Raw genomic sequence first — 14,280 nt, forward strand, 5'->3', positions numbered from 1 at the left:
GGCAAACTGGAGAGCATGTAGCCCATCTGAAGAGGGTGGCGAGGGACTTCCCTGGAGGTCCGGTGGTTAGGACTCAGCACTTTCATTGCCAGGACCTGGATTCAATCCCCGGTCATGGAACTAAGATCCTGCAAGCCATGCAGCATGGCCAAAAAACAAATAAGTAAATAAAATAATAAAGAGGGCAGCTTGAGTCAGCTGTGGGCTGGACCCAGAGTTGCCAGGGATGATAAATCTCTTTGCTGTTCAGTCGCTAAGTCATATCCGAATCTTTGTGACCCCATGGACTGCAGCACACCAGGCTTCCCTGTCCTTCATCCCCCGGAGCTTGCTCAAACTCATGTCTATTGAGTTGGTGATGTGTCTGTCGGTCGGTGAGATATACCAGAAATCTAGACATCGATGTGAACAAGAAAAGAGACTGTAGAGGTGAGCATGTGGACACAGCTCCCAGTTCTGCCACTTCCTCACTGTGTGACCTTGAACTGCTCTCTGGACCCTTATGTAAGCTGGGGCTTCCCAGGTGGCACTACTGGTAAAGAACTGCCTGCCTGCCAATGCAGGAGACAGAAGAGATGAGTGCGTTCAGTCCCTGGTTCGGCAAGACCCCCCCGCCCCCGGAGGAGGACAGGGCAACCCACTCCAGTGTTCTTGCCTGGAGAATCCCATGGACAGAGGAGCGATGGGCTACAGTCCTTAGGGTCGCCAAGTCAGACACAACTGAAGCGACTTAACACACTCAGGTCTAGTAACAACACTTACTCCCATGAAGACCATTGACAGGTTAACATCCTAAGGCTCCTAGAACAGTTGTTAACACAGACACAACACAGAGCGTGTTGACAGAATGACACCAGCAATGGACGAGCCAAAGAAAACACACACCCAGGTGTGCTTTCCGCTGTCTTTTCTGGTCACGGGTTTCCTTCCCTGACAGAGTGGTTTAAGGGCATGGAAGCCAGAGGAACCCTGGGCAGTCCCGCTGTGCCTCTTACCAGTGACCTTGAGCAAGGGAGTTGCCCCGGGGCCCTGGCTTCCTGTCTATAGAACGAGGCTGGTGTCATTGTGAGGGTTACAGGGTACTGGCCCGAAAGGGCCTGGAGGCGTGGCTTACCTGTCCCTGTCCCCGGCCCCCTGCTGCAGCGGAGCCCTGGGTGGGGGGGTGGGGTGGGGTTCAGGGGAAGCAGGTGGAGCTCAGATTCTTCAGTTAACTGTCACCTGTCCCCTCCCCCTCACCACACACACCAGGGTCTGCCAGGACAGGGCAGTCCCCCAAGGCTTCCACAGGGACCCAAGGCCACCAGGTGCCACACAAGGCTGCCTCTCTCCATCTGTGTCCCCACCATGGGTCCAGCCCCTGGCTTTTGCCAGACGGGCCACACAGCTGCGGGAGCCTGCCTGGGCCGAGGGTGGGGGAGGGACAGATTCCTGGGGCTGGTGCATCTCAGAAAAGGGGTTCAGTCTCCCTTGAGAGGCAATGCCCCCAGGCGCCCCGTGCCAAGCTCCATGGGCCATGGGGACTTAGCGGGATACATAGGTCAGGGGATGTGAAGCATGGGAATGTCTGGGAGCAGGTCTCAGGAGTCAGGGTTCAGAGATGAGAATTCAGATGGTCCCCCTCTGGAGCCCCAGCGACCCCCTTCTTCCCACCCTGACCCAGATGACAGGCATCGTTGTTCCTTGGCCCCATGGACCCCTTGAGGCACTCCCCCTCACCCAGTTCATCACGGGCCTCCAGCCCAAGGACCCTCTCCTGCGAGAGGCTTGGTTATGTGGGCATCGAGGCTGTGCTGGACCAACTCAAGATCAAGGCCATGAAGATGGGGTTTGAGTTCAACATCATGGTGGTGGGTGAGTGAGGGGTCGGGGCTCACAGGAGGACTGAGCCACGGACACCACCCTGTGGGCCTGGACGTGTCACCTCTCGGAGCCTCAGTCTCCCCATCTGTAAAGTGGTCCTGACAGTTGTACCTCAAAGGGGTGTGGTAGGTAGAGAAGTAGGAAATGCTGAGTCATGAAAAGACAAAAATCACCCAAGAAGCCCTGACTAAACCCAATCAGAACATGAAAAGATCAGAACATGAAAAGAGGAGGCTGTGTGGCAGGAAGTGGGGACACCCAGACTTAGATGCTGGTCCCAGGATTTAATGCCCACCAGTGTGTGACCTGGGCCCCTGACCCCTCGCTGCCTCAGTTTCCTCATGGGGTTTAGCATAGTGCCTGCCATCTAGGAGGCTCCCCATGGGTCACCTGACCTGGAATTGCATTTTTATACATGCAAAATTTGGTCGGTCAAAAGCTACACTTCTCTGACTTCCCTGGTGGCCCAGTGGTTAAGACTCCAAGCTCCCAATGCAAGGGGCCCACATTCCATTCCTGGTTGGGGAACTAAGATCCCAGTTGCCACACAGTGCAGCCAAAAAAGTAAATCAATATTTAAAAAAAAAAAAGACATCAGTTAAAAAAAGAAAACTACACTTCTCACAAAATAAACTGGATGCAATGGAACACGAAATGTCAGATATATAGCACCAACTAAGCGTATTATTCTAAGGAGGGGGCACCCAATAGAAATGTCATGAGAGTCACATCCATAATTTTAAATTTCCTAGTAGCTTCCTTTAAAAAAAGAGAAACGAGAGAGATTGATTTTAATCATCTTTTTTACTTAACCCAATACGTTCCAAAAATACTATCATCTTGACATATAATACATAGAAAACATTATCCACGAGATTGTTTGCATTCTTGTTATCATATCAAGTTTGCAAAATATGGTTTATTCCTGTACACTGACAGTGCATCTTGGTACAGATTGGCGCGTGACCGTATTTCCGGTAACAATAGCCAAGGGTGGCTCCCACTCTGAATATCGAAGCCCAAAGGGCAATTTCAGCTGTAGATACAAACGTGCATCCTGCCCTGTGATGTAGGATGTTTCCTACTGCGGGACAAGGTCCGTGGAATTGAGAAGCCAGCACAGCAGGGAGAATGGACCATCTACAAGTACAGACAGCACGGAGATTGTCGTTTTTCAGTCACTCAGTCATGTTGGACTCTTTGCGACCCCATGGACTGCAGGACGCCTCGCTTCCCTGTCCTTCACTACCTCCCAGAGTTTGCTCACACTCGTGTCCATTGAGTCGGTGCTGCCATCCAACCATGTCATCCTCTGTCATTCCCTTCTCCTCCTGCCCTCAATCTTTCCCAGCATCAGGGTCTTTTCCAACAAGCTGGCTCTTTGCATCAGGTGGCCAAAGTATTGGAGCTTCAGCATCAGTCCTTCCAATGAATAGTCAGGGAATATTCAGCATGAGGGAATCTCACCAAGAGAAGCCAGAGACGAAAGAGCACGTGCTGTGTGATTCCCAAGTAGAGGGTGGGTGGGCAGAGCTGCTCCTTGATGGTGCAAGTCAGGAGAGTGGCTGTTAACAAAGATGTGACTGGAGTGGTCTTGGGTAGAACCACGTGCTCTGTCTCTTCACCTGGTGCTGCATCTGTCAGTTGTTTCATTTGTAAAAAGGCACTGACCTGCACATCCGCAGAGGAATGGATAAACACAGTGTGGTCTACCCATCAGGTGGAGTATTACTCAGCCATGAAAAAGTATGAGGTCATGGTGCATGCTACAGTGTGGATGATGCTGAGTGGGAGCAACCAGATACAAAAGGACAAGTATTGCATGATCCCATTTCTATGAAGCATCCAGGGAATTCCCTGCAGGGCCTGTGGTTAGGACTCTGCGGTTTCAGTGACGAGGGCCTGGGTTCGAGCCCTTGTTAGGGAAATAATATCCCACAAGCTGCACAACATGTCCACAAGAAAAAGGGAAAAAAAGAAGTATGTACACAATAGGCAAATCCATGAATAGAAAGCAGATTAGTGATTGGGGAGTGTGTGACTAATGAATGTAGAGTTTTTGTTGGGTTGATGAAAATGTTTTGGTGCTAGAGAGAGATGGCATTTGAACAGCACTGTGAATGCACTCAATGCCCCTGAACTGTACACTTTCAGTGGTTAATGTTAATTCTTATTATATGTGTAAAATAATTTTTATTTATTCATATTTTATATAATCTTATATTTTATTTTAAAATGATGTTTTAATTTATTTCTGCCTCAATAAAAAATGGGGAAGGCATTGAGCTGGAGACTGGATAATACATGCTTTTCTGTGTTTATGTTATACTTAAAAAATGGTTGACTTTCTGAAAGAGTTTATTTGAGAGTTTCAGAAACATGCCTAGCTCTTCTGCCATTGTTGCTGCCCTGTGGTTACTCGCAGGACAGAGCGGGCTGGGAAAGTCCACCATGGTGAACACGCTCTTCAAGTCCAAGATATGGAAGTCCACGATGCCGGGTCTGAGGGTGCCCATGCCCCAGACGCTGCAGCTGCACTCTGTGACTCATGGTGAGTGAGCCCCCGTCACCCCACCCCCACCCTACCCACCCAGGCCCACTCTTCCTCTCCACTCTTCCCCACAGTCATCGAGGAGAATGGCGTGAAGCTTAAGCTGACCGTGACCGACACACCTGGCTTTGGGGACCAAATCAACAACGACAAGTGGTAAGTCCTCAGGGGAGGAAGGGAGGGCCAAGCCCTGGCTGCCCCTGCCCCTGCCCCTCCAGTCTCCAGGAAACATCAGGCCTGGAGCCACCTGGATGTGGCAGCTTTGAGGCTCAGTTTATTCACCTGTACAATGGGTGTGTGCAGCCCTCCTCCCAGGATCATAGGGAGTCAAGTATGTAAAGGTCTTAGCTTGCTCTTAGCTTGCTGATGAAGGCATCGCTGATGAGTATGGCAAGGCAATAGAAGCCCACACTCCAGAATCAGGACCCCTGGGTTAAACTACTTGCCGGGTGTACAACCTGGGCCAGGCTGCAGATGCTCTCTGAGCCTCGGCTTCCTTTTTTGTAACTTGGGGATGACGACATCCCCTGTCCAGAGTTGTTTTAGGCTCTCAAGGAGACGAAACACACTCAAAGAAGCACCTGGGTGAGGCCTGGGATTCTTCATCCATAGACACCTGGCCTCCACCCCTTCCCCAAGGGACCCCGCTAACCTACACAGCTCTTTTGCTTGAATTAGAAAAAGGCAGTAGCATCCTTCACAGACAGGAGCCTGCATGGGATTCATCCCTACATAGCCTCATGGCGGGTTGCCTTTGTGCAGTGCGCAAACTGCACATCTGTACAGGGAAGCCCTGCAAGGGCAGAACACCCAGAGGACCTGGGGGGTGGTGGTGGGGACTCCCGGCAAGTTTCTGAGGCTGGGCCATCTCCCGCCCCAGCTGGGACCCCATCCTGGGCTACATCAATGAGCAGTACGAGCGGTACCTGCAAGAGGAGATCCTCATCACCCGCCAGCGACACATCCCCGACACGCGAGTGCACTGCTGCATATACTTTGTGCCGCCCACTGGGCACTGGTGAGGTGGCTGAGCCGGCGGGCGGAGGAGGAAGGGACCCTGGCATGGGCTGTGGGCTGGCACCCGCTCATCGTGCCCTCACCACCATCGCTGCCCCACCTGAGCAGCCTGAGGCCCCTGGATCTTGAGTTCCTGCAGCGGCTCTGCCGGGCTGTGAACGTGGTGCCCGTGATAGCCCGGGCCGACAGCCTGACCATTGAGGAGCGAGAGGCCTTCAGGCACAGGGTGATCTGGGCACCTGGGAATGAGTTTGGGGTCGGTGGGGGTGTGGAGGGGGCAGAGTTCACCTTAGAGTGGGCTGAGGTCACCTGTGTGTGGTCCGCAGATCCAGGATGACCTGAAGACTCACAGCATCGAGGTGTACCCTCAGAAGTCCTTTGATGAGGACGTCAATGACAAGATCCTCAACAGCAAGATCCGGGTAGGAGGCCATCTGAGATGGGGAGGCTGGTGGGACTGTGTCTGGGTGATGCACTGTCCATTCATTCTTTTTTTTTTTTTTATACTTTACAATATTGTATTGGTTTTGACAAATATCGAAATGAATCCACCACAGGTATACATGTGTTTCCCATCCTGAACCCTCCTCCCTCCTCCCTCCCCATACCATCCGTCTGGGTCGTCCCAGTGCACCAGCCCCAAGCATCCAGTATCATGCATTGAACCTGGACTAGCGACTCGTTCCCTATATGATATTATACGTATTTCAATGCCATTCTCCCAAATCATCCCACCCTCTCCCTCTCCCCATTCATTCTTTCCATCTGAAGATTTGTCTCTCTGCAACTTGGGGAAAGGTCATAGATTTCTGGCAGACACAAATCTCCACTCGCAAACAAGGTGAGCAAGAAATTGGTCATATCAACAACACCCAGAATGGAAGAAAATGTGTTCAAATGATATATTTGATAAGGGACGTGTATCTTGAATATAAAAAGAACTGTTACAGATCAACAATAAAAGACAGGTGGGACTTCCCTGGTGGTTCAGTGGTTGAGAATCTGCCTTGCAATGCAGGGGACATGGGTTTGATCCCTGGTCTGGGAAGATTCCACATGCCCCACCCCACCCCTGGGGTGACTAAGCCCATGCACCACAAGTACTGGGCCCACGCTCTAGAGCCCATGAGTCACAGACGTTGAGCCCATGAGCCACAACCACTGAAGCCTGCATGTCCCAGAGCCTGTGCTCTGCAACAAGAGAAGCCACAGCAATCGGAAGCCCGTGCACCACAACGAGAGAGTAGCCCCTGCTCGCCCCAACTAGAGAAAGCTGGCACCAAGCAACAAAGACCCAGGGCAACAAAGACCCAGGGCAAAAATAAGTTACCCAAAAAAAGAACTCTGACAAGCCAACAATAAAAGACAAATAGCTCAATTTAAAAATGGACAAGGAGCTTCCCTGGTGGCTCAGGGGTAAAGAATCTGCCTACCAGTGCAGGAGACTCGGGTTCAATCCCTGGTCTGGGAAGATCCCACATACCATGGAGCAAGCCCATGTGCCACAACTACCGAGTCTTCACTTAGAGCCCAGGAGCCGCAACTACAGAGCCCAAGTACCACAATTACCGAAGCCTGCTGACCCTAGAGCCTGTGTGCCACAAGAGAAGTCAAAATGGACAGAGACCTCCCCCGCCATCCATTGGTTAAGACTCATGCTTCCGGTGCAGGGGGCATGGGTTCAACCCCTGGTCAGGGAACTAAGATCCCACAAGGCATGGCAAAAGAAAAAGATAATGACAAGTGCTAGTGAGGGTGTGGAGAGACCAGAACTTTCACACACTGCTTGTGGGAATGTCAAACGGTGCAGCCACTTCGGAAAATGGTCTGGCAGTTCTTCAAAGGTTAAACACTGTTATGATATGGCCCAACAATTCCACTCGCAAAAGAAATGGAAATCTCATGGCATTTTAAGACCAAAAAGAAAAAAATAAGTAAATGAAAACCTATTTTGGTATAAAAACTCATACACAAATGTTCACATAACAGAACATTTAGAATGATCTGTAACAAAAAGTGGAGACAATCTAAATGTCCATTAACTTGTGAATGGACAGACAAATGTGGTCTATCCATACAAGGGACTATTCCTCAGCCACCAAACGGAATAAAGTTCTGACAGATTCTACCATGTGGATAAACCTTGAAAACGTGATGTTAAAGTCAGACACAAACGCTATGTGTTATATGATTCTGTTACATGAAATGTCCAGGATGGGCAAATCTACAGAGATAGAAAATAGATTTGTGGGACTTGTACTGGCGAAGGATTCCAAATGGGTCACAGTCGCAGCCGCTTCCCACGGAGGGAGCATAGGCGGTCCCGGTCCACATCCCGGGAAAGAGAATGCAGGCGCCAAGAAAGGTCCCGGTCCCAGGAGCAAGATCGGAGAAGCCGTTCCTGGTCCCCACACAGAAGTTGTTCCAGGTCCCCAAGACGACATAGATCCACATCTCCTTCCCCTTCTCGACTGAAAGAAAGAAGAGATGAGGAAAAGAAAGAAACAAAAAGCAACAAAAAGCAAAGAACGTCAGATAACTGAGGAAGACTTAGAGGGCAAAACAGAGGAAGAAATAGAAATGATGAAGTTAATGGGATTTGCCTCCTTTGACTCCACAAAAGGGAAAAAGGTGGATGGCTCTGTAAATGCCTATGCCATAAATGTATCTCAGAAGAGAAAGTATAGGCAGTACATGAACCGAAAAGGTGGATTCAACAGACCTTTGGATTTCATTGCATGAGCTGAAATTTTGAAGAATGATGTTTTTTCCCTCATCTTGATCAGAACAATGGATTTTTGTATTTAATATGCATCAAAAACAAGATCAGAGTCCTTCCTCCTTGTAAAGTAAGAAAATTTTATTTATGATGTGTGTAGTTCACTTACCCAGCCTCAAAAAAAAAAGAAGTTAAATATTACATTTTTTTCCTTTAGGAAATATCATTTGGGGCAGTCGTCAACCCCATTTTTTGGTCCTTATTCCTATGGAAACTGTATATGTTTTTTTCTTGGATGCTCTTTATGACTTTTTAAAATACATAAAAGTAATCTGGAAGTAAGTTTCTCAAATAAAGCAATAATTTCTAAAAAAAAAAAAAAAAGAAAGAAAGAAAATAGATTTGTGGTTTCCAGGGGCTGGGAGGTTTACGGTGAGATGGGGAGTGACTGCTAAATGGTTCCGGCTTTCATTTGGGGTGAAGAAAGCGCCCTGGAGTTAGATTGTGGTGACGGTTGCACAATCTTGTGAGTATACTGAACTGAACCTCTAAAGGGAAGAATGTTATAGTGTGTAAATTATATCTCAATAAAGTTATAGAAAGAAAGAGAGAGAGAGAGAGAGAAAAGGATGGAAGGAAGGAAATAACTCATATCTTCATTTTCCCTGAAGCAACTGAATTCCACGTCCAAGCCCCAGTCTCCCTGTCCTTGTGGTACATTCAAAGTCAGTCTGTCTTGTTCCTAAAAAGCACCTGGGTGAGGCCTGGGATTCTTCGTCCATAGACACCTGGCCTCCACTGCCTTCCCTAGGGACCCCGCTAACGTACACAGCACTTTTGCTCAGATTAGAAAAAAGCAGTAGCAGCCTCCACAGACAGGAACGTGCATGGGATTCAGCCCTACACAGCCTCGTGGAGGGTTGCCTTTGTGCAGTGCACAAAATGCACATCTGTACATGGAAGCCTTGCTTCCTGTCTGGCCCCCAGTTCCTCCACACAGTCTCTCTTTCCGCTCCCCACTGGAGCAGTGAACAGTATTTCCTGTGAAAGATCCAAAGAGCTTTGACCTTCTGCTTTCTGTCCCAAGGCCAGCAAAGACAGCAGCCTGGTCACAACTGGATTAGAGCTGGGGGAATAAAGAAAAGTTTTTCAAATTAACCTCTCAATAAATCATCCAGACATATAACATCTGTTGAGGGTCAAATACTGGCTGGTGCCTAATAAGTGTGCAACAGATAGCTATTTTTTTAATATTTATTTAATAATACTGGGTCTTAGATGCCTCACAGGAACTCCTAATTGGGGCATGTGGGATCTAATTCCCCAGCCAGGCATCAAATCCGGTCCCCTGCATTGAGAGCTCGGAATCTCAGCCCCTGGACCACCAGGGAAGTGCCCAACATATAGCTATTTGCCAGGGTCCAGCCCCAGTTGGATCCAGGGATTCCCTCGGGGGGACGGCATCAGCAACTGAGAGAAATAGAGAAAGAGATAAGGAAAGAATTTTGCAGTTAAGAAGATAGAGGAGAGGAAAGAGGCTGATATTCCTTGGTTTACGCAGAAAGCCAATAAAGCCCCAGCACAGGACTTGCTCTGTTCACGGAGGCTGCAGGTGCCCTCTTGAATAGCTGAAGGTGCCCAGCCTTAGGCACCTTCTCGAGTGGGTCTTAGAAGCCCAGGCAGGAAAGTGAACGCAGAGGGCCCCTGCGCTCCAGGGAATCAGCCTGAAAAGGAAAAGGAAAGAGAAAGAACAACATGGGGAGACCAAGCTTGATGAGCATGGCCCACACTTTATTTTCCAAAGTAGTTTTTATACCTTAAGTTGTGCATAGAGGATAATGGGGTGGTTGGGTTGGGGGGCAGGTAGAGTCATGCAAGGTCAGCAGTCCTTGATCCTTATCGAAGCCAGGCTTTCTTTCTGCAAACATATCATATGCAAAAGCTTTAGGTGATTTACATCAACTTCTGGCCAGGAGGACTGTTAACATTTTATGACCCTTTCTTCAGAAAACTTACTTTTCTCTGAAGGTGATTATTCTAAAGTCAGGCGCCACCCTCTGAAAGCATTAGATAAAGCTGCATTCCTATAGGGCAAAATCGTGGTGGGCTATAACAAGAAAAGAATTAACTCAAGGGTCCAAGGTTACAAACATTAAAGCTACTACTTACATTTCTATACCAACTATATTAATCAATACACTCCCAGGGACACAGTAGGTAAGGGATATGGACACTTGGCAGCAAGCATTAGCTCAACAAAGAAATCCTCTACTAGTTCTAACAATTTTAACTCTCTGAGAAGCTCTGCATTGTTAGAATATCTTAAGCTTCCCGTGCCTCTCGTGGTTGGGAGGCTGTGAGCAATCACATGCGTAGCTGCAGGAGTCCGAACAAACCTGTCAGGCAAGCTAGAAAGTCTTCAGAGGGGTTTGAATTGAAACACTCCTATTATGCCCAGGAGACTTATTAACTAGAGTTTTAAGTTGATTTTCTTACAGAGAAAGGTGGTTGGGGATAACCCCCAGTTAATGTCAGAGGAGTTGGTAAAAGTCATAAAATAGTAAAACAGACAGATTCTGGTTTTGGGGTAGATGCTCGGGCAGGTCCAGGGAGCCTCTCGAGCCCTGACTCGCCTTGCCCATCAGGGCTCTCCTGCATGACCTTGTCATGGGTAGGAACTCCCGTGCTGGCTCCTGGCAGTTATTATTAGCATCAATTTATTCCCCATCACAGCCTAATTCTTAAAAATAAAAACAAACCCCCATGCTGCACTTGAAAGCCTAATCTCCACTTGCAGCCACGAATGGGCTTCCCTAGTAGCTCAGTTGGTAAAGAATCTACCTGCAATGCAGGAGACCCTGGTTCGATTCCTGGATTGGAAAGATCCACTGGAGAAGGGATAGGCTACCCACTCCAGTATTCTTGGGCTTCCCTTGTGGCTCAGCTGGTTAAGAATCCGCCCACAATATAGGAGACCTGAGTTTGATCCCTGGGTTGGGAAGATCCCCTGGAGAAGGGAAAGGCTACCCACTCCAGTATTCTGGCCTGGAGAATTCCATGGACTGTATAGTCCATGGGATTGCAAAGAGTCGGACATGACTGAGCGACTTTCACTTTCTAGCCATGAACAAGCAAGAAACTGGAATTTACAAAAGGGCTTAGCAAATCTTTTTTTTTTTTTGGTGAAGGGCCAGACAATGGTATTTTAGACTTTGCTGCAATTACTCAGCTCTCCCAAAGTAGTATGAAAGCAAAATAGACAAGAGTAAATGAATGGCCAGGGCTGTATGCCCATGAATTTGACTGCTTTGGTCCAGGAGCCATAGGTTGCTAGCCCCTGGCTTACAATGTTCTCTCTTTCAAATTTCTTTTATTGAAGTATCGTTTATTTACAGTGTTGTGTTAATTTCTGGCTTACAGTAAAATGATTCAGTTACATATATAATTTTCCATTATGGTTACAGGATATTGAATACAGTTCCCTGTGGTATACAGTAGGACCTTGTTTTTATCCATTCTATATATAATAGTTTGCATCTGCTAATCCAAACTCCCAACCCCCCCTCCCCGACCCTCCTTCCCCTTGGTAACCACAGCTCTGTGCTCCACGTCTGTGAGTCTGTTTCCTAGGTAGATTCATTTGTGTCATATTTTGGATTCCACATATAAGTAATATCACATGGTATTTGTCTTTCTCTTTCCGACTTACTTCATTTAGTATGATATGGCATTGCTTCATTCTTTTTATGCCTGAGTGATATTCCATTGTGCGTGTGTGTGTGTGTGTGTGTGTGTACACACCCACATCGTCTTTATCCATTCATCTGTCAAAGGGTGTTATGCTGGTTCCATGTCTTGGCTATTGTAAACAGTGCTGTCATGAACATAGGGGTGTATGCATCCTCAAATTATAGTGCAAAATTGTCTCTTTTAGCCTTATAAAAATGGTTAAAGGTGATTGCTTTTCCTGTTTCACAGGTAAGAGATAGGACATGAATGGAATTGACATCACTAATGTACTCTGAGTAACGCTTGGTTTCCAAGACTTGTCCTGCTAAGCCTTTCATCATGCTAAGCCCTTCCCAAATATTCAGAGCCCTGCATCAGTGCTATCGAGTCTCCCATTTTACAGATGAGGAAACCGAAGCACCGATCAGAGTCTGTGCCCTCCGACTTCAGACATCTTGCTCCTCTTGCCACTTTCTGTCCCCACAAAGGGCAGAATCCTAAAGGTTCATACCTCTCTCTCCACGTCCCCAGTGGGGCCAACCCTCCCATCTTGTCTCCTCCCTGCAGGAGCGGATCCCCTTCGCTGTGGTTGGGGCTGACCGAGAGCACATGGTGAACGGGAGGTGTGTCCTGGGCCGGAAGACGAAGTGGGGCATCATTGAAGGTCAGTTCAGGGACCCTAGGGAGGGCTCAAGGGAGAACAGATTGAAAAGTGAGGCTCAGCCTCTTGCCCTTGCCATCCTTACACCCACCAGAGAGCCGGGTAGGGGTTTAAGCCCAGAGCTGGAAAACAGGCAGACCTGGGATCAATTTCCTTTGTGCTTCTGGGTGGCCCCGGGCAAGATACCCAACTCCCTGTTTCCTCACAATCAAATGGGTATCATGAAATCCTCAGCCTCACAGGGTGGGTGGAGGGGGAAGAACCACCACTTTGCATTGAAACCTGGCACCCAGGAGGCACCCTATTCATTCACCAGAATTTATTGTGGGCCTATTATGTGCCGGGCGCACTACGTGCAGTTCCTGAAGGGATACAGTGAAAGTGGGACCGACAAGGTCCTTGTGCCCACAGAGGTGGCCAGACAAGGACAGGTGGGAGTGCACAGAGAAGGAAACGTGTGGGGTCGGGGGGCACCTGAAGGAGCAGAGGGAAGTCCTGTGACTCAACAGCCGTCTATAGGAGCCACCTGTACCAAGGGCTGGGGACACAGCAATGAATGAATGAATGAATGGGAGGGGGGTTAACACAGGGAGAAATGTGGGGAGGGGCAAGCAGCGGCCGGGGGTGGGGGGTGCAGCATACAGCCCACACTCAGGGTTTGGTGCCGTGTCTTGCAGTGGAGAACATGGCCCACTGTGAGTTCCCCCTCCTGAGAGACCTGCTCATCCGGTGAGCCAGTGGGGAACCCGGGAGGCTGTGGGGGCCCCGGGGGATGCCCACAGCCCGCCCCACTGATCTGCCGCCCATCTCCCAGCTCCCACCTCCAAGACCTGAAGGACATCACCCACAATGTCCACTATGAGAACTACCGCATCATCAGACTGAAAGAAAGCCACGCACTGCCCCAAGGGCCCGGCTGGGTGAACCTGGCCCCCGCCCCACCCCCCGCCCCCACAGGCACCCGGGCCAGTCCCGGGCCTGCGAAGATGTGCCGGTGGGCCGAGGACAACTCAGACGAGGATTTCTAAATGAGTGCTGGGTGGCCCCCCCAACACGCAGCTGTGTACTTGAGCATGTATTAAAGGTGGACATTGCTTTTTATGAAAAGCTGTGCTTTGAAAACATGAGGCATTTTGTAAATGACTTCTTTGAGCTATCCTCCAATAAAAGTATGGTTCTTTCTAAAGTAATAGTGTGAGACCCCAGGCCCTCGGGAGTCTTGAAGACCTGCGAGGGCTTGTCTTGGACAACTGGCCCCCTCTTCTGCCCAGAACCGGGGTCAAGGTCCAGATCAGGCGCAGCCCTCGGTCACAATGCCTCCCTCCCGCACAGGCGTCATAAGATGTGACCTGGAGCAAGCTGCTTCCTCTGGTGGGCCTCAGTTTCCTCATCTACGAAATGGGGATGAGACTATCCCCACACTACAGTGCTGCTGTGCAGATAAAACGAAGTGACTCAGGGAATGTGGCTACCACCTAGGAGACACAGTTCTCAGAGGTGGCGGGATAGCACATACCACCAGTCCAGGGAAGAGGCTGTGCCCCATAGGATGTGTGAGCACTTGCCAGGGCTCTCGGGATCCCTGCAAAGGAAATGGATCCCTGCAAAGGAAATGGACTTCACCAAAGTCCTCACGGTACACCTGAGCTCCCCCAGGGCCCGGGCAGGGGTGAGCACCAGAAAGTGACCCTGGGGAGCATCAGTGGTGTCCCAGCTCCTGGTCGAAGCACTCCTCATCACCGG

At 49.3% G+C, this 14,280-nt stretch overlaps 1 protein-coding gene and 1 pseudogene across 2 annotated transcripts; both read left to right on the forward strand.

Annotated features, from left to right (window-relative positions):
• The first annotated feature begins 1,688 nt into the window (after window positions 1-1,688).
• Window positions 1,689-13,565, forward strand: SEPTIN12 (septin 12). Of its 2 annotated transcripts, XM_014479211.2 has the most exons (9): window positions 1,689-1,851; window positions 4,286-4,411; window positions 4,486-4,567; window positions 5,292-5,429; window positions 5,537-5,654; window positions 5,755-5,850; window positions 12,444-12,540; window positions 13,215-13,266; window positions 13,352-13,565. In XM_014479211.2, the coding sequence occupies exons 1-9, from the start codon at window positions 1,689-1,691 to the stop codon at window positions 13,563-13,565; spliced, it is 1,086 nt and encodes a 361-aa protein (XP_014334697.1). The 2 variants fall into 2 exon arrangements, with proteins under 2 accessions (XP_014334697.1, XP_005887878.1); XM_005887816.3 differs by lacking the exon at window positions 5,292-5,429.
• Window positions 6,404-9,254, forward strand: LOC138985610 (U4/U6.U5 small nuclear ribonucleoprotein 27 kDa protein pseudogene; annotated as a pseudogene).
• Window positions 13,566-14,280: the final 715 nt, after the last annotated feature.

The sequence above is a fragment of the Bos mutus genome, chromosome 25 (genome assembly GCF_027580195.1).
Source record: "Bos mutus isolate GX-2022 chromosome 25, NWIPB_WYAK_1.1, whole genome shotgun sequence".
Classification (NCBI taxonomy): Eukaryota; Metazoa; Chordata; class Mammalia; order Artiodactyla; family Bovidae; genus Bos; species Bos mutus.

Coding starts and splice junctions, on each gene's coding strand:
- SEPTIN12 (XM_014479211.2), top strand. CDS start 1,689: ATGGACCCCTTGAGGCACTCCCCCTCACCCAGTTCATCACGGGCCTCC. Junction 4,568..5,291: donor CAAATCAACAACGACAAGTG/GTAAGTCCTCAG, acceptor CTCCCGCCCCAG/CTGGGACCCCATCCTGGGCT. Junction 13,267..13,351: donor CTGAGAGACCTGCTCATCCG/GTGAGCCAGTGG, acceptor CCCATCTCCCAG/CTCCCACCTCCAAGACCTGA.